The sequence below is a fragment of the Vitis vinifera genome, chromosome 6 (genome assembly GCF_030704535.1).
Source record: "Vitis vinifera cultivar Pinot Noir 40024 chromosome 6, ASM3070453v1".
Lineage (NCBI taxonomy): Eukaryota > Viridiplantae > Streptophyta > Magnoliopsida > Vitales > Vitaceae > Vitis > Vitis vinifera.
The window spans coordinates 22374606-22397385 of NC_081810.1; the positions used below are offsets into that span (position 1 = coordinate 22374606).

Below are 22780 nucleotides of genomic sequence, written 5' to 3' on the forward strand. Positions count from 1 at the left end.
GCATTTTACCTAATTATTAAATTAAATACATGAGTAAGATAAAAAAAGTACTATAAAAAATGATAAAATAACGGAAAATAAAATAAAGAAAAAAAATGATAGATAAAATATAAATAATAAATAATTAAAAAAAAAAGTCATGCAACCATACAAAACAAGTCATGGAAGACATGCCTAAAGATGACCTAAACGGGTCACGTAAAACTAAACGGGCTTAAGTGTTCGTAAGTGGGCCTAGATGTGTCTAAGTGGGCCTAGGTGGGCATGGTGTGCCTAAGATGAGTCAAGGTGTTCCTAAATGGGCCTAGACGAACATAAGTGCCTAATATGGGGTCAAGGAGTTCCTAAATTAGCTATTATGAAAAGAAAGAAGGAAAATCATAAATCTAACTCGAGTTGTCAAGGGATACAATGGGGACTAGATAAATCTCTTAATCAAAGTCTCTAATAGTGACTAAAAGAATTAAACCACATGAGTAGCGATGAGTCATTAGGAACTACAATGGAATATTGAAAAAACACTTAATATGGCACAAGATAAGGACAAGAATATACCTTACTTCTTATGTGCTCGAAAGATAAAATTGAGGGTCTACAGGCAGTATAAGAGAAATAAATCATTATTGGATCAAGACCCTGTCCTATATAGAATTGACATAGTCCCATCACAAAAAGGGATCCGGGCATGAAAAAGAAATTAAACATAGGCAATATGGCTGAGAAAATTATAAATTAAGTAATCGGAAAACCTCTTCAGATGTCCTTCCATTACTTTTTTGAAGCAAGGAGGTTCTCGGCAAGAAACAGTGTCTTAATAAAACATTCTTTTGTAATTGATCATACAAAAGTACAAACAGAAGCATTTATGGTAAATCGACAAGCAAGAATAATTACATATTGATAACCAAAGTCAAGCAAACTTATTACAAAGAAAAATGACGGGGAAAAGAAGAGGAAACACTTTTATGTTCTCTCTATTAGCTATAATATTCTACACTCTGTGTCCTAACCAAAGGGTTGAAGTTTCTCTATCTCCTCTGGAAGTTAAGGAACTTGATGCCATAGGCAAACACGAAGAAGAAGAGGAAGACCCAACCCACATGAGCAAAGACTACAGGTACAAGGAAGTCGTGATCAAAACCCAAATTTTCCTTGATGAATTCATTCACTGGCATTGGACTGCTTCCAGTTATTTCAAGATCAGTTGTAATGTCACCCACTTGAGATGCAAAAATGCCGTAGATTGTCCAAGCAACTGGGGAAGCCCAGTAGTACCATCTCCACCATATTGGGATTAGCTGCAAACATGAAATGCTTTCAAGGTTAAAGATACATTTATGGTGACTAAAATAGCCCCTACTAACTATAACTACATCATCATTAATGTCATGAGTTAGAGAGGACACATACCGGCCTGGGGATGAGGAAACCAGAGAACAAGTTCCAGAAATTAAAGAAGAAGGAACTAACAATAGCAGCAATTTGATGGCCGGGAGTGAGAGCAACAACCATCATCCCGTACAGTGAGAAGTAGGTAAAGCACATGAAAATGAAGTAGTAGAAATAGAAGAACTTGTCCACTTTCCATTGGAACCCAATCATGGAGTAAAGAAGAAGAACATAAACCAAGGTTTGAATTGCAACATAAATTGTCTCTATGGCCACCTGCACAAGAAAGGATGCATATAAATCATGGATGCAGAGACCTTCATACATAAATATACTGCAACTGAACTATTTTGTCTCCCACCTGAGCAAATGCATAAGGCAACTCTGAGTACATTCCTGCTGCTCTTTCACGGTAGAATACTGTCCTCTCAACTGCCACAACAGGTTGCACTGCAGTAGCATTTGAAGCTCCGAGGAAAAGAATAGCAGCATAGGTAGCTCCCAGTAGATTGATCAGTTCTTGTTGTTTGTGTCTGTTGAGGAAATAGTTCGTAAACTTCATTAACCACATCCAAGGAAGTAAATTAGTAGAAAGCAAAAAGGAATGTAGTTCAAAATTAATTAATTCTAGGCTTACATCTGATCTCCTTTGCTCCAGAAGATGACACCGAATAAAACACCAATGACAATCGTCATGAAGAAGCGGATAGCATTATACTCAGAGTTCCTCCAGTAAGAGTAGCGCTGCTTCCAGAAACAAGCCTTGCATTGAGTTACAAAGGATTGGGAGTATTGTGTGGGGAAGTAAAGATCTTTTGACCCTGGTGCTGGAGTGCTTAGTTCATTAATAAGATCCTGATTTCTCCTGAAAAAGATGAAAAAGGAAAATTGACGGAACAATCAGTATAGAGACATCCACATGCTCACACACAAAGGGGGGTGGAAGAGAGATTGATAGCCAAAAATAAGGACGGAAGGTCTCAATTTTGTTTATTACTGACCGATAAAGAGCAGAGTTGGCAAAAACTTCTGCAAAATCAATGTCAAGTTGGGCCTCAACTGCCGAAGTGCTGACCTCTAGCATCCAGGTAGCTGGATTGTAACCCTCTTTGATCTTGGTAACCCCTGGAACAGACTGCAAAAGGTTTCAGGAATTAGTTTAAGTTAGATACCTGATATTTAGACTCTACAGATCATGTTCTTCGCTTTGAAAATTTTCGTAACTTAGGCAAAATACTTGCTGGTTTATATGTTTTCAATCAAAGCCAAAATTTCAGGATTTTTTGTAGTGAAAATAGAAGAGAATAGATGTTAGAACAGATAAGAAACTTCATGCAAACTATCAAAAAATTTCAGTTGTATGGAAATTAACCATCAGAAACTTAGACACAGAAAGAGTGCTCTTCTTCTATTCCATTATTTTTTTTTCCCATTTTCTGAAGCGAGAACCATTTGGGACTAGAAAATTGGATTTACCTACGTCAGAATTTAGAAATGAGGCATGGTTGTAGCGGGATTGGGTTGGAATAAACCACATAAAGAAAAAGGGAAACGAACCTCAAAATATTCAACAAGCATGTGAGACTGGCGACCAAGAGGTCCGGCGTAAATCACTTGTCCTCCTCTCTTCATCAACAGAAGCTGTGAAAATAAAAAATGATATGATGGTGCAATACAGGATATGGAACAATCATGATTATAGGAAGAAATGCAGCAAGGTTATAAGAAGAAACCACTATAAAATTGAAACATACCTCATCAAATGCTTCAAAAATATCAATGCTCGGTTGGTGAATTGTACATACAACAGTTCGCCCGGTATCCACTGTATTCCTTACAGTACGCATCACGATTGCAGCAGCTCTAGCATCAAGGCCTGATGTGGGCTCATCCATAAATATGATGGAGGGATTAGCAACCAACTCTACAGCTATGGTGAGCCTCTTCCTCTGTTCTGTTGAAAGACCATCTACTCCCGGAAGTCCAACTAGAGCATGCCTCAATGGATGGAGCTCGACCAAATCCATAACTTCTTCAACAAACATCTACAAGAAGAAAGAAAATCATGTTCACTACACTGCCCATCAGCAAAATCTTTAAAACATATGGTGTAATTCCAGTGAATAAGTAGCATACCTTTCGTGTTGAATCCTTTACATCCGAAGCAAGACGGAGCCAGGCAGAGTACAAGAGAGATTCATAAACTGTCACATATGGCGAGTGGATGTCATTCTGTTCACAGTAACCACTGACCCGAGCAAATGTGGCTTGGTTCTTTGGGTAACCAGAAATGCTTATGCTTCCTTCAATGTACCCACCAGTCTTCCTTCCGGCTAACACGTCCATCAAAGTGGTCTTCCCAGCACCACTCACACCAACTAGTGCTGTTAGAATCCCAGGCCTGAAAGCTCCACTAACATCACGTAGCAGTTGCAGCCTGTCCTCTTCACCTTGGCTCTTCATTTCCTGATAAGGAACCGAAATTCGTCAATAGAAGTTATCGTATAACATCAGATATCTACATTGATTTCATAAAACTTTAAAAGCATCTGTAGCAAGCTCTCAAAACTGAAACATATGGCTTAATTATTCAACCAAAATAACAACAGCATACAAGTTTAATTAGCATTTCATCTCTTGTTCTTCAAACTTTCCCATAAAATAAAGAAGAGATGAGATGTTGTCACATCGGTATTTTAGATATAAAGTGATGGAAAACACAACTTACAGCAGGCATATCCACATAGTAATTCACATGGTTGAATGCAAGCGGAAGGGGCTGGAAGGGCAGAACCATTCCTTTTCTAGATTCATTGTTTGCGGCACCAATAGCTGAGCTGGAACCCGCTTGAGCATTTCTCACAGACATATCAATACCTGTAATTGGGGATGCAACATTAGACGAGCAATATTGGTCTTAAAAGATGATGTTTATTTGATTACTTTTAAGTCAAATGTGCACTTTGGCAAATGTATCATACAGAGTGAAGCAAGAAAATAGGGAAAGCTACCAAGTTGAGGTCTACAAGGGACAGGAGTAGGACAACCAACCTTCATTATTGGATGTCAATTGCCTCCTACCGTTGTCATCAGAGTTGTCCTCCAGAAGTAGAGATTTAGTATCACCAGGAGCTGGAATTGAATTTGGGAAAAGAATCAACACATGAATCTCAATCCCATAAAATAAACCAATTAATAAATGAAAGGTATTGACTTACAATTGAAAAACGATAGCGCTGCAATGAAAAGAACGTTGAAAAGGAGAGAAAATGCGAAAAGCACTCCAACACAAATCCAATACCAATGTTCCTCTGAAAATAGGCCTTTTTCCTTGAGAAGTGTTACTCCAACTGAATCAGTGGAATTGGTGACAGGCTGTGCAAAAGAAATATGAAGGTATTGTTAAGCTTATATGATGGCTCTGGCTATGAAATTAACAGACCAATGTAGTTATATATGTAGGATGTTCATGGCAGAAAACCCACAAAAGAAATGGTCAAAATTCACTGCAGTTCATGAGTAGATTTCCTTTCTACAGATGGGAGTACTTACATTGTTCCATCTCTCATCAAGAAATTCATTGATGGCAATTGCATTTTGTCCATACATCATGGGTGAAGCATAGTAGCCCCATATCATCCATGGCTCAATATCAACTGCAAACCGAGAAGAAAATGGTTATATTTAAGTACAAGATAACTATATGCAGTGTCTTAGTTGAACAATAAGAAGTTTAACAATAAAAAGCAAATGAATTTCTCACCTCTGGCCACCACATAACCTCCAAGCACAAAAACAATGAGCAAGGTAAAGCTACCAAGTGTGTTTGCAGCAACTGGTGTCCTTCCAACGGCTGCGATGAAACGGAAGAGAGAGAGAGCCATTTGATGAACACCAAAGAAAGCTAAGAACTGTTTGAAGAACCTAAAAATGTTGGAGATATGTCAATAAGTGAAACTCCCACTTGTGAGACTATGAGATTCCAATGAGCATTAAACCAACATACTGAAAAACAAGTAACAAGTTCACACTTACCTACTGGCAGCAGGAGCAAATCCAATGGTGTAATATGTAAGACCAATCCAAACCCCAGATTCTATAAGGGAGACAGGAATTCGCAGGACCCAAATTGGCATGGCAAAAGCCCATGCAGGGTAGAACAAGAAATCCCTCTGTTTAAAGAACACAGGAAGCCTGAATACTGTCATTGCAAGCTCTTGCACCCCATTAAACATCACATTAATGAGACTGAAAAACAGTGCTCCCCAAAATTTTGTTGCATCTTCTAATTGACCATATTTCATTTCTGTTCTCAAGAACACAGTCATGGCTATTGTTCCCATGATTAATAACTGGGTAGCCTTGAATATGTATACAAAAGAACTCCGCTTCATCAGCAGCCATTCCCTTGAAAAGCATGCTCTGAAGAGTTCCCAGTTGGATATACCATACTTTTCCTTCACCAGAGCCGCAGGATGGGCTTTAGATTTGTCATAAGGAACCCTAATATCTTCCGAAATCCGTTGGCCAACATGGAAAGAGTTGAAGCTACGTGCAAACTCAGGTACTGAGATATGCCTGTAAGGTTGGTTCTTTCTAAACCAGTATTGTTCTTGATCCTTCTTGGAAGTTACTTCTTGCAGAAAGTCCGCAACCCCTTTCCTTTCTGGGCATCTAAATCCCATATGCTCAAAGAATTCAAGAACATTCTCACGTGGGCCTTGGTATACAATCTTACCTTCTGAAAGAAGAATAATGTCATCAAAAAGATCATATGTTTCAGGTGGAGGTTGCAAGAGAGAGATGACCATGGTTATGTCCATAATATGGACCATCTGCTTCATGAATTTGACAATCTGAAAGGTTGTGGAACTGTCCAGCCCTGTTGATATTTCGTCCATGAAAAATGTTTTTGCTGGTCCAACTAACATTTCACCTGCATTTGATATAATTCATTCCAGTTTGAAAATTGGAGTGGTTATCAGAATCGAGTATTAAACATTCCTCCACAAAAATTCTCTAACATAACCATACATACCAGTAGTAACACGCTTCTTTTGTCCACCAGAAATGCCCCTTCTCATCTCATCTCCCACCATAATATCAGCACAAATCTCCAGCCCAAGTATCTGGTGGACAATCAGAAGATGCTCGACTTGTCAGGCGGCTTGTTAAATGAGTGAATAAAGATGCAAGCTCAAAATAGAGGGTAACAAACCTTGAGAACATAATCTGTGATCAAACTGGTTTCTTGGCCAGCCATGGCTGTGGCCTTCATGAATGCATCAATCTCAGGATCTGGTTTTATAGCTGCTTCTTTCTCCCGTCTTGACAACTCCACTAGCATTTCATACCTGGTTCCAACTCCCAAGCAACGTCCTGAGAAATTCAATGTCTCGCGGACTGTCATCTCCCCATAGTGAAGATCATGCTGGCTTATATAAGCACATGTTCTCTGAGGGACAAATTCGCTGAATTCATGACCACAGTAGGTGATTTTCCCAGTCATCTGTCCATAAAATAATTATTAGTATGCAGAAATGAAAGCCATAATCCATTTGATTCTTCACTTGGCCTACCTCAAGTGAGTTTCTCATTTTCCAAAGACCAAAATGATTCAAGTTTTATTTCATTTTTCCCCCATTTCGTCAGCAACCGCACACAGGGTGAGGTGACATATCAAACACAAAAAGAATTAAGGGGAGAGAGAATGGACAAACCCTTAAATCATCATCTGGTTCCCCTGAAAGTGCTTTTAGAAAAGTTGTTTTTCCAGAGGCAGGAGGCCCAAGAAGCAGAGTCATCCTGAAGAACAACAAATCAATAGATGAATCACATGAAGTAAGTTCGGAGACAAAAATTGAACACCAGACTAGTATTTCTGAAACATGAACTCACCTTGATGGCCGTATAATTCCACTTACCTCTTGGAGTATCTTGACAACCCTTTTTTTCGATGGAGAAAGTCCAATCATTCCCATTACTCCCTATTCTCAATGATTTGAAGGAGAAAATAATTTTCAGATATTACTTTGACATAGGAAAAAAAAAAAGCAGTGGTAAGAAAATATTTCTCCTAATATCATGAAATTAGGGATGACAAGCACTAATTTCCACTGCTTTTACTCGTGTGAAAAGAAAATTAATACCTTATTTTCTACTAGGAAGAAAATCTCAACTCTAATCAACAGGAAAGGAAAACAAATGAAGAAACAAAAGAAAGAAAATACCTCAACGGCATTCAAAGTGGAATTGAGCAGAGTTGGAAGAGCTCTAGTCCCAACATATCCATCTCCTTCAATTGACAAATTCTGGAATCTCACTTCTATCTTAGGAATCTCAATCCCTACCCTGTTTCCATAAAATTCAGCAGTCAACGAAGCCTCCAAACGCTCAAATAAATCATTAAACAAACTTTTTGGAAAACAAAATGTTTGTCATTGGATTGAAAGCTTTTTCCTCCGTGTTTTTCCTCAATAGCCAAAGAAGCATTCGAAAACGGAGAAAAGAAGAAAGAAGAAGCAGACCTATCGATTCTGTCCCTGAGACTCGTGAGAAACCTCTCGTTATCATCCTCAACAACTTTCAAGATACTCTCCATCAACTGCCTCTTATCTTGGGCTCCAAGATGACTAACATCAACTTCATTCTGAACAATTCTTCCATCGCTCATCACCTGCTTCAGCATCCCCTTCCTCATCCTATCGTAGGTCGGTAACCTCTCGATGGCGGCCCATTTGAGCTCCTCCTCGTCGTCTGCCACCTGCCGACTGCTCCTCTGAAACACATCCGGCGCATTCCACACCTCCCTTATACTCGCTGACCGCCAGCTCCGGCTACTGCTAGCGCTGCTCCCCGACCGCGACAGGTCGTCCCCGGCCAGTGCTGCCGCCATTGCTTGTAACCGTCAGTGAAAAACTCTGCTTTTGGGTCGAGAAGTGGAGTGAAGGAATAGAACTAGAATTTACAGGTGTAGATTCAAAACGCAGCGTTTCGCTCTGAAAACCAGCGCGGAGATGAAGCTGAAGTAGCTTTCAGTAGTGAAGACTTTACACAGAGAGAGATATCATACATGAAGGTGACGAGCATGCGTCGTTTGTGTACTTTTCTCCATGGACGTCGATAAGTCAACTGTATCGCATTCTAGATGGGGTAAACGTGGGGTCTGTTTGGGGGAGTTGGATACCGACGGATGCGGGAATCAATGGTTAATCTTGTGTTCATATTGCTGACCGGTTCGACCGTGTGAAACACCACACATTTTTCCCTTTGCTTAGTCGTTATTAATAGATGGGATGAAGAAATGGGAGGGTGAGTTGATTGGTCCTTAAAACAACATCTAACGTATTTTTGGACATATTTAGGAGTCAATATTTTCAAAATAATAAAAATAATAATAATAAAACACATTATTAAATATTATTTATAAATGTTTTCCAAAAATTTTAAAACCAATATTAGAAAGTCAGTTAGACTTGGAAGCTTCTAAAGTCAATTTGGTTGAACCGAACAACTTTCAAAACCTATAGCTTAAGATCTTATAATATGAGAAGCTAAAACACAAAAGGATCATTCAAAATTTAATTGATTCGTCAAATATCTATGTCCACATCGTCATATAAATATTTGTAATTTAATGAAATAAAATTGAAATATTTAAAAAAAAAAAAAAACTTTCATAGACTAAATAGGTATTTGGTAAACCAATTTAATAACTTAATAACTTAATTTAAGTCATTAAGTATGTTTAGTAAAATGATTTAATGGTATGATTTAAAGTCACAAATAATTTTAAGTAACAGTAAAAACAATTAACTTATTCTTAAGTTTACATATTTATTTTACATTTTTTCCTTCGTTATCTCCAGAATCTCTTTTATTACTCCACAATACCCACTCTTACTTAAACTCTTTTACCCTAATTATAATTTATAAGGATAAATATATTAATTTGATAATTTAGAATTAGTTTTAAGTTAATTTTATTAAATAACCTTAATACTTAAAGTAATAATTAAATAATAAGTTTTAAATCAACAACTTAAAGTCAACTTAAATTAAATAATAAATTTTATCAAATATCTCCTAAGTTACCTTTTGCACCAATAGTTTTTAAAAATATTATATGAATTTTCCATTTAAAAAAATGAAAATATTTTAATAATTCAAGAAGATCCATAAATAAATGGTTTAATATATTAAGAAAAGTAGTAGACGTGAATTCACATTAATGTTCATAATTTAGGGAATAGTATTCAAATATAACTGATTTTATCAATAAAAAAGTATTGAAATATGAAATTGGTAGAGAAGAAGAATTTCATTGCCGACAATCAAGCTTAATAATTCAAAGTTTGAAAATAAGGTTTTTTCTTTTTTTATAATTATGGTCATATCATTGACACATGACCAAGACCCAACTCTTCCAAGTTTTAAGAGTTAAAAATAGTATTTTTATTCTCTACACAATAAAAATTCTACGGTGTCACTGAAGGTATCATGCCTCCGTGCAATTTCAGCCATTGGATGAGAGATTTTTTAATTTGAGTCGTCCAAATGGTAAGTGGTAAAATAAATAAATAAATAAATAATAACCTTATGAATTTCATGCATTGGAAATACAGGGTTCCAATTTATAATATTGAAATATCTCATTTCAAAGTATTGCTTAAATAATTAAATTAAGAACTCATACAATATCCAAATTCTTATAAAAATCAATCAATTGACCTTAATAATATCCTAAGTTGGAGCTATAGGTAAATTATAATATTGAATTAATTAATAATATTGCCTAATTAAATAAATAAAGAAGTCATAGTATATCCAAATTCATATATAAATCAATCAATTTATTAAATTTCCTATTTACAACTATGCCTAAGTAATCCAATATAAATATGAAACTATATGCAAATTTGCATTAAATAATAAATCTACCATTTCCCAAAATTCCAATTAAAAATATAGGAAAATTGAAATTATTTTAAATTTCCCATTTACAACCTATGCCTAAGTATTCCAATTTAAATCTAATACTATATGGGAAATTGTATAAAATAATCAATCTACCATTGCCCATCATTCCAATTGAAATTTTGAGAAAAATAAAATTATTTAAAATTTCCTATTTACAACCTATGCCTAAGTATTCCAATTTAAATGTAAATCTATGTGTAAATTCATATAAAAAAATTTCAATTCACCATTTCCAATAATTGCAATTATAAGTATGGGGACATTTAAATAAATTAAATTTGCCCATTTAACACATATTTTATTAATTATTTATTATAATTTGAAACTATATGCATTTCAATTAAAACAAACATTGCAATTAAATGATTAAGATCCATGGTTGATCGATTTGGGGCACCCACGTAAAACCCTCAACCCTTCTCTCTTCCCTTCCCTTCAACATCCCGACACCCCATTCCTAGAATGAAAACCCTATAGCCGAAACCCCAATCCATGACACCCAAAAGAGCTTCGACAACAACAACAACCAACATCGACAAAGGGAAGAGGTCGATTGTGAAGGAAAATGTTGAGGCCCATAAAAAGGCCACCTTTGATAAAGATATGTTCACAACCTTAGAGTTGGCACAAAGATGTAATTTTTATTTCACTAATAGAACAGTGATCCCAAGTAAGAACATTAATTTTGCAAAGCTAGGTTATTTATGATTTGATAGCCTTTTTTTGAGAATGGGATGGCTACCTATTGTGTCCATGAAAGAGCTTGTTTATCCTAGGGTTATCAAATGCTTCTACTACAATATGACTCTCGAAGATGAAGGACCCATTACCATAAACGTTAATGGTGTAGAAATAAAGTTTGATGTGGTTGAACTTTATAAGATTTTAGACATTTCGAACGAAGGATTGTGTTTATATAAATCAAATAAGTGGCCAAAAGTTGATGGTTTCAAACCTGTAGAAGTTGTATAGAGGTTGTATGGCTATGAGAAGGTTGGTAAACCAACATCTCATTCCTTAATTGTGTTGAGTTGGGTCCTACAACACATGATTTAATAGTTGTCATTAATGTTATGTGATGTATGTTGTAATTGATAATGATTAAATATTGCTTATAAATTCAATTTATAAGTATAAAAGTAAGATGGACAAAAGACCCATGTGTTATTGTAGGTATGGACGTATAGGCCTTTTCATATCAAAAACACAAAAGAACAATAGTTTTTTGTTTTATCGTGTCCATTTATCATATAAATATATTTAACTAACTCATGAAAATAAATTGATATTAATGAAATACACATAGTACATTTCATTCTTTGTAACAATTTTTTTATTTTAGTAACATCTGCATTGCTTTATATAAGTTGACGAGTATGATCCACAAAAACCTCAACAACTAGTTACCAACTTACTGACGCCTAATACCTATAATAAATCTTCAAAGTCGTCTTCTTCTTATTGGTTGTAGCATCATTATTTGTTCTTTATTATTTACTATCTCTCTTCTTCCTATTTTAATTATTGCTAAGTAAACGTATATATTATCTTTAAAATTATTATCTATAAACTCTGAAACTTTAATATATTATATTAAAATATAATGTTAGCGTCATAATACTCATAGTATTTATTTGTATTAATATTGATTATGTTAGTATACATGTAATATTTAGATGATGATCATGATTATTATGATTATTATTATTATTATTATTATTATTAAAATATAATGTTAGTGCCATAATACTTATAGTATTTATTTGTATTAATATTGATTGTGTTAGTATACATGATGTAATATTTAGATGATGATGATTATTATTATTATTATTATTATCATCATCATCAGCATCATCATTATCATCATCAGCATCATCATTATAATTATTAGTCAACTTTAGCCCAACATTTTCAAAACCAACTGATTGCTTTAAAAACCCAAAAATTTCAAAACTTTTTGTATAGCTACTTCGTATTCATTTAAATATTTAAGATATGTTAGGTTTTTTATATCATTTGTTAAATCTTTATTATTATTATTATGATTATTATTATCTTTATTATTATTATTATTATTACCCCACCCTATAACCTAACAAAGCTACCACCTCTCAAGTAAATCAACTCCTCATAGGCAAAAAAAAAAAAAAAAAAAAAAAAAAATCTCATCTACAAACAAGAGGTGAAACACCTCTACTCCTCGTCACCCCTCCCTTGCACCTTAAAACATGAATTAGGACCATCTTCCTCTATTCTTTTTTAAATACAACCGAGTGTATCCATTGCTACTACAAAATAAGTTAAGAGGCAAAGGACCCTCTTGCTAAAGCCCTTGCAGTTCTAAAAGAAGTTTGTGGGAGTACTATTCACTAGCACCAAGAACCTAACTATAGGGATGCACCATTTAGTCTACTCAACCCACTTCTAAACAAAGCCAATTTTTTCAAAATTATTTTAATTTTGAAAGGAAAGGTGCCTCCAAACTCCTTGGGACCTCTCTATATATCTAATGGCTTAGGTGTTTCATTGATGGTAAGTCTCCACTCCCTCATAGGAACTAAATTTATAGAAAAGAAAAAGTACGAGGAATTGTTAGGGTTACAAATATAAGAATGGGTGTCTTGGGTATAAGAATGGGTTTCTTCAACTTTCTCAAGATTTTTCATAAGTGCACCGTAGTTTTAAAAAATAATTCGTAAACTATGTTAAGGGAAATAATGTTTCCAAATTTACCATAGTTTTTCCCAACTAGGAAAGAGACTTTAGATTTGAAGCAAAAAATCATTTCTTAAAGAAATAATTTCTTTTAAAAAAAAAATTATAGGTAAAAATTATCTCTAGAAAATACATTTTTTTAAAATTCTTTTAAAAAAAATTATAGGCTAAAATCATCTCTCAAAGAGATGATTCTTTAAAAGGGGAAAAAAAATCTATGGGGGAGAAATCATTTCTTGAGAGACAATTTCAAAACATTAATTTTAAAGAAAACAAAATGTTTTCATGTTTTCTTAATAATATTTTAAGAGATGTTTTCTTATATTTTAATAATATACATATATATATATATATTGTAAAATTAATTGATTTTATGTTTATTATTATTGATATATTATTTATAATTATAATATTTATAAAAGTATAAATTATGTTTACATTAAAAAAAATATTTTGGTCTTTATCTTGAATTTTATCTTTCAATTAATTTAATTAATTATTATAAAAAACATATATTAATTTAATTTTATACTCTTTTTTCTTTCTACTATAAATAATAAATATTTTAGTATTTAAATTTTATTTCTTATTGTTTTTTCTTTCACTTCCACATTACTTCTTAATATTGCTTTCACTAACAATTATTTTCAATCAATTTAAAATATTGAGAATAAATAAAATTTTGTTTGAAAAATCAAACAATTATTATATATATTATAAATAAAAAATAATATAAAACTAAATTAGTTTTTATTTATAATTATAATTAGGCCTTTCATGCTACAAAACCCAAAATCCCTACCAACATGTGAGTCTATGCTGAACTATCCTTCTCAGCGTCAGCTAGATTTCAAACAGAATTAGAAGTGGCTTAGTGGATCTTGCCCTTGGACGTGAGGTGACTGATGAGGAGAACAAACCCTTATTGGATCAAGACCCGGTCCTGTACAGAATTGATATTAATCCCCTCGCAGATAGGGATCCAGGCATGAAAAAGAAATTAAGCATAGGCAATATGGCTGAGAAGATTATAAACTAAGTAATCGGAAAACCTCTTCAGATGTCCTTCCATTACTTTTTTGCAGCAAGGAGGCTCTCGGCCACAAACAGAAGCATTTATGGTAAATCGACAGGAAAGAATAATTACATACTGAAAACTAAAGTCAAGCAAACTTATTACAAAGAAAAATGAAGGGGAAAAGAAGAGGAAACACTTTTATGTTCTCTCTATTAACTATAATATTCTACACCCTATGTCCTAACCAAAGGGTTGAAGTTTCTCTATCTCCTCTGGAAGTTAAGGAACTTGATGCCATAGGCAAACACGAAGAAGAAGAGGAAGACCCAACCCACATGAGCAAAGACTACAGGTACAAGGAAGTCATGATCAAAACCCAAATTTTCCTTGATGAATTCATTCACTGGCATTGGACTGCTTCCAGTTATTTCAAGATCAGTTGTAATGTCACCCACTTGAGATGCAAAAATGCCGTAGATTGTCCAAGCAACTGGGGAACCCCAGTAGTACCACCTCCACCATATTGGGATTAGCTGCAAACATGAAATGCTTTCAGTGTTAAGATACATTTATGGTGACTAAAATAGCCCCTACTAACTATAACTACATCACCATTAATGCCATGAGTTAGAGAGGACACATACCGGCCTGGGGATGAGGAAACCAGAGAACAAGTTCCAGAAACTAAGGAAGAAGGAACTAACAATAGCAGCAATTTGATGGCCGGGAGTGAGAGCAACAACCATCATCCCGTACATTGAGAAGTAGGTAAAGCACATGAATATGAAGTAGTAGAAATAGAAGAACTTGTCCACTTTCCAGTGGAACCCAATCATGGAGTAAAGAAGAAGAGCATAAACCAAGGTTTGAATCGCAACATAAATTGTCTCTATGGCCACCTGCAGAAGGAAAGATGCATATAAATCATAGATGCAGAAGACTTTCATACTTAAATATACTGCAACTGAACTATTTTGTCCCATACCTGAGCAAATGCATAAGGCAACTCCGAGTACATTCCTGCTGCTCTTTCACGGTAGAATACTGTCCTCTCAACTGCCACAACAGATTGCACTGAAGTAGCATTGGTAGCTCCGAGGAAAAGAACAGCAGCATAGGTAGCACCCAGTAGATTGATCAAGTCTTGTTGTTTGTGTCTGTCGAGAAAATAGTTTGTAAACTTCATTAACCATATCCAAGGAAGTAAATTAGTAGAAAGCAAAACGGAATGTAGTTCAAAATTAATTAATTCTAGGCTTACATCTGATCTCCTTTGCTCCAGAAGATGACACCGAATAAAACACCAATGACAATTGTCATGAAGAAGCGGATAGCATTATACTCAGAGTTCCTCCAGTAAGAGTAGTGCTGCTTCCAGAAACAAGCCTTGCATTGGGTTATAAAGGATTGGGAGTATTGGGTGGGGAAGTAAAGATCTTTTGACCCTGGTTCTGGAGTGCTTAGTTCTTTAATAAGATTCTGATTTCTCCTGAAAAAGATGAAAAAGGAAAATTGATGGAACAATCAGTATATAAACATTCCACAAAGGGAGGTGAAAGAGGGTGGTAGCCAAAAAAAGGGAGGAAGAAAGGTCTCAATTTTGTCTATCACTGACCGATAAAGATCAGAGCTGGCATAAACTTCGGCGAAATCAATGTCAAGTTGAGCCTCAACTGCCGAACTGCTGATCTCAAGCATCCAGGTAGCTGGATTGTAACCCTCTTTGATCTTGGTAACCCCTGGAACAGACTGCAAGAGGTTTCAGGAATTAGTTTAAGTTGGATACCTGATATCTGGACTCTACAGATCAAGTTCTTGGTTTTGAAAACCTTCAGTACTTAGGCAAAATATTTGCTAGTCTATATGTTTTCAATCAAAGCCAAAATTTCAGGATTTTTTATAGTGAAAGTAGAGGAGAATAGATGTTAGAATAGATAAGAAACTTCTTGCAAACTACCAAAAAACTTCAGTTGTTTGGAAATGAACCATCAGAAACTTAGAAACAGAAAGAGTGCACTTTTTCTATTCCTCTTTTTTTTTTTTTTTCCCATTTCTGAAGTGAGAACCATTTGGGACTAGAAAATTGGATTTACCTACATCAGAATTTAGAAAGGAGGCGTGGTTTTAGCAGGCTTGGAATCAATCACATAAAGAAAAAGGGAAACGAACCTCAAAATATTCAACAAGCTTGTGAGAGTGTCGACCTAGAGGTCCGGCGTAAATGACTTGCCCTCCTCTCTTCATCAACAGCAGCTGTGAAAATAAAAAATGATATGAAGTTGAAATACAGGACATGGACCAATCATGATTACGGGCAGAAATGCAGCAAGCTACAAGAAGGTACAACTATAAAATTGAAACATACCTCATCAAATGCTTCAAAAATATCAATGCTCGGTTGGTGAATTGTACATACAACAGTTCGCCCGGTATCCACTGTATTCCTTACAGTACGCATCACAATTGCAGCAGCTCTAGCATCAAGGCCTGAAGTGGGCTCATCCATAAATACGATGGAGGGATTAGCAACCAACTCTACAGCTATGGTGAGCCTCTTCCTCTGTTCGGTTGAAAGACCACCCACACCCGGAAGTCCAACTAGAGCATGTCTCAATGGATTCAGCTCAACCAAATCCATAACTTCTTCAACAAACATCTACAAAGAAGAAAGAAAATCACGTTAACTACATTGCCCATCGGCTACAATTTATTGTAACCAATCATAATCTTTAAAACATAATGGCAGTGATTCCAATGAATAAGCTACATACCTTTCGTGTTGAATCCTTTACATCTGAAGCAAGACGGAGCCAGGCAGAGTACAAGAGAGATTCATAAACCGTCACATATGGTGAGTGGATGTCGTTCTGTTCACAGTAACCGCTGACCCGAGCAAATGTGGCTTGGTTCTTTGGGTAACCAGAAATGCTTATGCTTCCTTCAATGTACCCACCAGTCTTCCTTCCTGCTAACACGTCCATCAAAGTGGTCTTTCCAGCACCACTCACACCAACTAGTGCAGTCAGAATACCAGGCCTGAAAGCACCACTAACATCACGCAGCAGTTGCAGACGGTCCTCTTCAACCCCTTCACTCTTCATTTCCTGATAAGGAACCAAGATTCATCAATAGAAGTTGTAGTACAACATCAGATATCTACATTGATTTCAGAAAACTTTAAAAGTATCTGTAGCAAGCTCTCAAAACTGAAACATATGGCTTAAGTATTCAACCAAAACAACAGCACAAGAGTTTAGTTGGCATTTCATCACTTGTTCTTCAAATTTTACTTAAACAAAGCAGAGATAGATATTGTCACATGGATACAGTAGATATATAAGCGCTGAGAAACATGACTTACAGCAGGCATATCCACATAGTAATTCACATGGCTGAATGCAAGCGAAAGGGGCTGGAAGGGTAGAACCATTCCTTTTCTAGATCCATTGTCTGCAGCACTAATAGCTGCGCTGGAATCCCCTTGAGCATTTCTCACAGCCATATCAATGCCTGTAATTGGTGATGCAACATTAGATGAGCAATATTGGTCTTAAAGGCGATGCTTATTTGATTACTTTTAAGCCAAATGTCTACTTTGGGATATGTAACATACAGAGTTGAGAAAGAAAAGAGGGAAAGCGACCAAATTGAGACCTAAAAGAGGCAGGAGTAGGATTACCAACCTTCATTATTGGATGTCAATCGCCTCCTACTATTGTCATCAGGGTTGTCCTCCAGTAGTAGAGATTTAGTGTCCCCAGGAGCTGGAATTGAATTTGGGGAAAGAACCAACACATGAATCTCATTCCCGTAACATAAAACCAATTAATGAATGAGAAATATTGACTTACGATTGAAGAACGTTAGCGCTGCAATGAAAAGTACATTGAAAAGGAGAGAAAATGCGAAAAGCGCTCCAACACAAATCCAATACCAATGTTCATCAGAAAATAGGCCTCTTTCCTTAAGAAGTGTTACTCCAACTGAATCAGTGGAATTGGGGACAGGCTGTGCAAATGAAACATTAAGGTATTATTAAGCTTATATGATGGCTCTGGCTATGAAATTATCGGACCAATGTAGCCAAGAAAGAAATGGTTAAATTCACTGCAGTTCATAAGTAGATATCTTTTCTACAGAATAGAGTACTTACATTGTTCCATCTCTCATCAAGAAATTCATTGATGGCAATTGCATTTTGTCCATACATCATAGGTGAAGCATAGTAGCCCCATATCATCCATGGCTCAATATCAACTGCAAACCGAGAGGGAAATGGTTATATTTAAGTACAAGATAACTATATGCAGTGTCTTAGTTGAACAATAAGAAGTTTAACAATAAAAAGCAAATGAATTTCTCACCTCTGGCCACCACATAACCTCCAAGCACAAAAACAATGAGCAAGGTAAAGGTACCAAGTGTGTTTGCAACAACTGGTGTCCTTCCAGCAGCTGCGATGAAACGGAAGAGAGAGAGAGCCATTTGATGAACACCAAAGAAAGCTAAGAACTGTTTGAAGAACCTGAAAATGTGGGAGATATGTCAATAAATGAAACTCCCTCTTGTGAGACAATGAGATCTAAAGAGCATTAAACCAACAAACTGAAAAACAAGTAAAAAGTCTGCACTTACCTACTGGCAGCAGGAGCAAATCCAATGGTGTAATATGTAAGAACAATCCAAATCCCAGATTCCATCAGGGAGACAGGAATTCGGAGGACCCAAATTGGCAGGGCAAAAGCCCATGCAGGGAAAAACAAGAAATCCCGCTGTTTAAAGAACACAGGAAGCCTGAAAACTGTCATTGCAAGCTCTGCCATCCCATTAAACATTACATTAACGAGACTGAAAAACAGTGCTCCCCAAAATTTTGGTGCATCTCCTAACTGACCAGATTTCATTTCTGTTCTCAAGAAGACAGTCATGGCTATTGTTCCCATGATTAATAACTGGCTAGTCTTGAATATGTATACAAAAGAATTCCGCTTCATCAGCAGCCATTCCCTTGAAAAGCATGCTCTGAAGAGTTCCCGGTTGGAGATACCATACTTTTCCTTCACCAGAGCAGCTGGATGAGCTCTAGATTTGTCATAAGGAACACTAAGATCTTCTGAGATCTGCTGGCCAATGTGGAAAGAGTTGAAGCTCCGTGCAAACTCAGGTACTGAGATATACCTGTAAGGTTGGTTCTTCCTAAACCAGTATTGCTCTTGGTCCTTCTTGGAAGTTACTTCTTGCAGAAAGTCCGCAACCCCTTTCCTTTCTGGACATCTAAAGCCCATATGCTCAAAGAATTCAAGAACATTCTCACGCGGACCTTGGTATACAATCTTGCCCTCTGAAAGAAGAATAATGTCATCAAAAAGATCATATGTTTCAGGTGCAGGTTGCAAGAGAGAGATGACCATGGTTATATCCATAATATGGACCATCTGCTTCATGAACTTGACAATCTGAAAGGTTGTGGAACTGTCCAACCCTGTTGATATTTCATCCATGAAAAATGCTTTTGCTGGTCCAACTAACATTTCACCTGCATTCAATATAATTCATTCCAGTTAGAAATTTAGAAAGTGATTATCAGAATTGAGTATCAAACATTCCTTCACAAAAATTCTCTAACATAACTATACATACCAGTAGTAACACGCTTCTTTTGTCCACCAGAAATGCCCCTTCTCATCTCATCTCCAACCATAATATCAGCACAAATATCCAGCCCAAGTATCTGATGGAAAATCAGTAGATGATCGGCTTGTCAGGCTGCTTGGTAAATGAGTGAATAAAGATTCAATTTCAGAATAGAGTGCAACAAACCTTGAGAACATAATCTGTGATCAAACTGGTTTCTTGGCCAGCCATGGCTGTGGCCTTCATGAATGCATCAATCTCAGGATCTGGTTTTATACCTGCTTCTTTCTCCCGTCTTGACAACTCCACTAGCATTTCATACCTGGTTCCAACTCCCAAGCAACGTCCTGAGAAATCCAATGTCTCACGGACTGTCATCTCCCCATAGTGAAGATCATGCTGGCTGATATAAGCGCATGTTCTCTGGGGAACGAATTCAGAGAATTCATGACCACAGTAGGTGATTTTTCCCGTTATCTGTTCATAAAATAATTATTACTATGCGGAAAAGAAAGTCATAATCCATTTGATTATGTACTTAGGCCTAGGTCAAGTGAGTTTTTCATTTTCAAAAGAACAAAATGATTCAAGTTTTATTTCATTTTTCCTCCTCCATTTTGTCAGCAACCGCACACAAGGTGAGCTGAGATATCAAACTCAAAGAATTAAGGGGAGAGAGAATGGACAAACCCTTAGATTATCATCTGGTTCCCCTGAAAGTGCTTTTAGAAAAGTTGTTTTTCCGGAGGCAGGAGGCCCAAGAAGCAGAGTCATCCTGAAGAGCAATAAATCAATAGATGAATCACATGAAGTAAGTTCGAAGACAAAAATTGAACACCATACTAGTATTCCTGAAACATGAACTCACCTTGATGGCCTTATAATTCCGCTCACGTCTTGGAGTATCTTGACAACCCTTTTTTTGGATGGAGAAAGACCAATCATTCCCATTACACCCTATTCACATTAATTTCAAGGAAAAAATAATTCTCAGATATTACTGCTAGAAAGCTAGGAAAATGGAGAAAGGAAGAAAACATTGACATAGGAGAAAGAAAAAGCAGGGGAAAGAAAATATTTCTCCTAATATCATGAAATTAGGGATCACAAACACCAATTTCCACTGCTTTTACTCATTTGAAAAGAAAATTATACCTTTTTCTCTACTCGGAAGAAAATCTCAACTCTAATTAACAGGAAAGGAAAGCAAATGAAGAAACAAAAGAAAGAAGATACCTCAACGGCATTCAAAGTGGAATTGAGCAGAGTTGGAAGAGCTCTAGTCCCAACATATCCATCTCCTTCAATTGAAAAATTCTGGAATCTCACTTCTATCTTAGGAATCTCAATCCCTACCCTGTATCCATAAAATTCAACAATTAAACAAAGCCTCCAAACACTCAAATAAATCATTGAACAAACTTTTTGGAAAACAAAATGTTTTTCATTGGATTGAAAATTTTTTCCTCCGTGTTTTTCCTCAATAGCCAAAGAAGCATTCGAAAGCGGAGAAAAGGAGAAAGAAGAAGCAGACCTATCGGTTCTGTCCCTGAGCCTCGTGAGAAACCTCTCGTTATCATCCTCAACAACTTTCAAGATACTCTCCATCAACTGCCTCTTATCTTGGGCTCCAAGATGACTAACATCAACTTCATTTTGAACAATTCTTCCATTGCTCAACACCTGCTTCAGCATCCCCTTCCTCATCCGATCGTAGGTCGGTAACCTCTCAATCGCGGCCCATTTCAGTTCCTCCTCGTCGTCGGCCTCCTGCCGACCGCTCCTCTGAAACACATCCGGCGCATTCCACACCTCCCGTATACTCGCCGACCTCCAGCTCCTGCGACTGCTCGCCATGCTCGCCGACCGCGCCAGGTCGTCCCCGGCCAGTGCTGACGCCATTGCTTGTAAATGTCAGTCAAAACAGTGCGTTTTGGTCGAGAAGTGGAGTGAAGGAATAAACGTGATTTTACAGGTGTAGATTCAAAACCAACGTTTCTCTCTGAAAACGAGAGCGGAGGTGAAGCTGAAGGAGCTTTCAGTAGTGTTGACTTTATAGGGAGAGAGTCAGCGATCATACATGAAGGTGCCGAGCATGCGTCTTGTGTGTGCTCTTTCTCGCTCTACTTTCTCTCTCTAAAAATGGGTCAAATTTGGCGCCACGCGCGTTGAAAAGTCAACAAATGATTCGCTGTGTCGCATTCTGGACGTGTAAACATGGGGATTTTGTTTTGGAGCGTTGGATGAGGACGGATGCCGGAATCAACGGTTAATTTTGGGTGTATATTGCTGACCTGTTAAAGAAGCTTCCATTAAGCGATACTTTAAAAAATTCCGGGTTTAAAGCGCGTGTAATCTGTTTGCTTAATTGTTAATTTGTCATTAATAAATGTGATGAAGAATTGGGCGCGTAGGTTCACGTGGGCCCACATGATCTGTAATCCTTAAGGCTATGTTTGGTTCCCGGAAAATACTAAGGAAAGAAAAAAAATGCAAAGGAAAATGATTTTTTCATGTTTGGTTGTCTTATGAAAAATATAAAAGAAAATCAAATATGATTAAAACTAATTAAAAATTTATGTATTTTAAAATTATTTAATCTTTATATTAATGAGTTAAAATAAATAAAATGAGTTTGAAGTAAAAAATAAAAATAACTTATCAACTTTTAATCCATTTTTTATTTTTCTTCACTTTTTCTTTCCTTCTATTTTTCCTTTGTATTTTCTTTCCCTCGCATTTTCTCTCAAATTTTCCGGAAACCAAACATAGCCTAAGAAAATATTTAATTTTTAAATATCATAATAATGAAACAATGAAATAATCAACCAATATGTACATAAATAATGAAACGTTAACGGGCATACATAAGCTAATAATACGTTATCGAATAAACATTTAGTTGATTCATAGACCAAAGTGATCCCCTTTCTTCTTAATTCGATGTACGGATTTTATATGTAATTATTTTTACATGTCATATAAAAAAAATCCATGTATTAATGTAAAATTATAGTTATCCGCAATTTTCAAATTAGGGTT

At 36.1% G+C, this 22780-nt stretch overlaps 2 protein-coding genes across 2 annotated transcripts; both read right to left on the reverse strand.

Annotated features, from left to right (window-relative positions):
• Positions 1-811: 811 nt before the first annotated feature.
• Positions 812-8454, reverse strand: LOC100248292 (pleiotropic drug resistance protein 2). The gene is made up of 20 exons (XM_002267155.5): positions 7917-8454; positions 7620-7740; positions 7288-7376; positions 7110-7194; positions 6608-6898; positions 6428-6518; positions 5425-6325; positions 5153-5313; positions 4942-5045; positions 4608-4764; positions 4441-4521; positions 4118-4266; positions 3526-3855; positions 3144-3434; positions 2947-3030; positions 2391-2524; positions 2027-2254; positions 1751-1922; positions 1411-1665; positions 812-1298 (listed from the first exon to the last, which is right to left on the reverse strand). The coding sequence occupies exons 1-20, from the start codon at positions 8282-8284 to the stop codon at positions 1029-1031; spliced, it is 4362 nt and encodes a 1453-aa protein (XP_002267191.2). The 5' UTR covers positions 8285-8454; the 3' UTR covers positions 812-1028.
• Positions 8455-14126: 5672 nt separating this feature from the next.
• Positions 14127-21787, reverse strand: LOC100253418 (pleiotropic drug resistance protein 2). Its single transcript, XM_010653419.3, has 20 exons — positions 21273-21787; positions 20975-21095; positions 20607-20695; positions 20429-20513; positions 19925-20215; positions 19745-19835; positions 18740-19640; positions 18469-18629; positions 18258-18361; positions 17956-18112; positions 17788-17868; positions 17466-17614; positions 16876-17208; positions 16470-16760; positions 16274-16357; positions 15720-15853; positions 15366-15593; positions 15090-15261; positions 14749-15003; positions 14127-14637 (listed from the first exon to the last, which is right to left on the reverse strand). Exons 1-20 carry the CDS (start codon positions 21638-21640, stop codon positions 14368-14370), a joined length of 4365 nt encoding a protein of 1454 aa, XP_010651721.1. The 5' UTR covers positions 21641-21787; the 3' UTR covers positions 14127-14367.
• Positions 21788-22780: the final 993 nt, after the last annotated feature.

What these genes read in the sequence shown, in the direction of transcription:
- LOC100253418 (XM_010653419.3), bottom strand. Translation starts at nt 21,640, where the DNA reads ATGGCGTCAGCACTGGCCGGGGACGACCTGGCGCGGTCGGCGAGCATG. An exon ending in TCACAGATTATGTTCTCAAG is followed by an intron (nt 19,836 to 19,924) that starts GTTTGTTGCACT and finishes ATTTTCCATCAG; the next exon opens with ATACTTGGGCTGGATATTTG. An exon ending in GCCAGCTCTGATCTTTATCG is followed by an intron (nt 15,594 to 15,719) that starts GTCAGTGATAGA and finishes CATCTTTTTCAG; the next exon opens with GAGAAATCAGAATCTTATTA.
- LOC100248292 (XM_002267155.5), bottom strand. Translation starts at nt 8,284, where the DNA reads ATGGCGGCAGCACTGGCCGGGGACGACCTGTCGCGGTCGGGGAGCAGC. An exon ending in GCCAACTCTGCTCTTTATCG is followed by an intron (nt 2,255 to 2,390) that starts GTCAGTAATAAA and finishes CATCTTTTTCAG; the next exon opens with GAGAAATCAGGATCTTATTA. An exon ending in TGCCTTATGCATTTGCTCAG is followed by an intron (nt 1,666 to 1,750) that starts GTGGGAGACAAA and finishes TTTCTTGTGCAG; the next exon opens with GTGGCCATAGAGACAATTTA.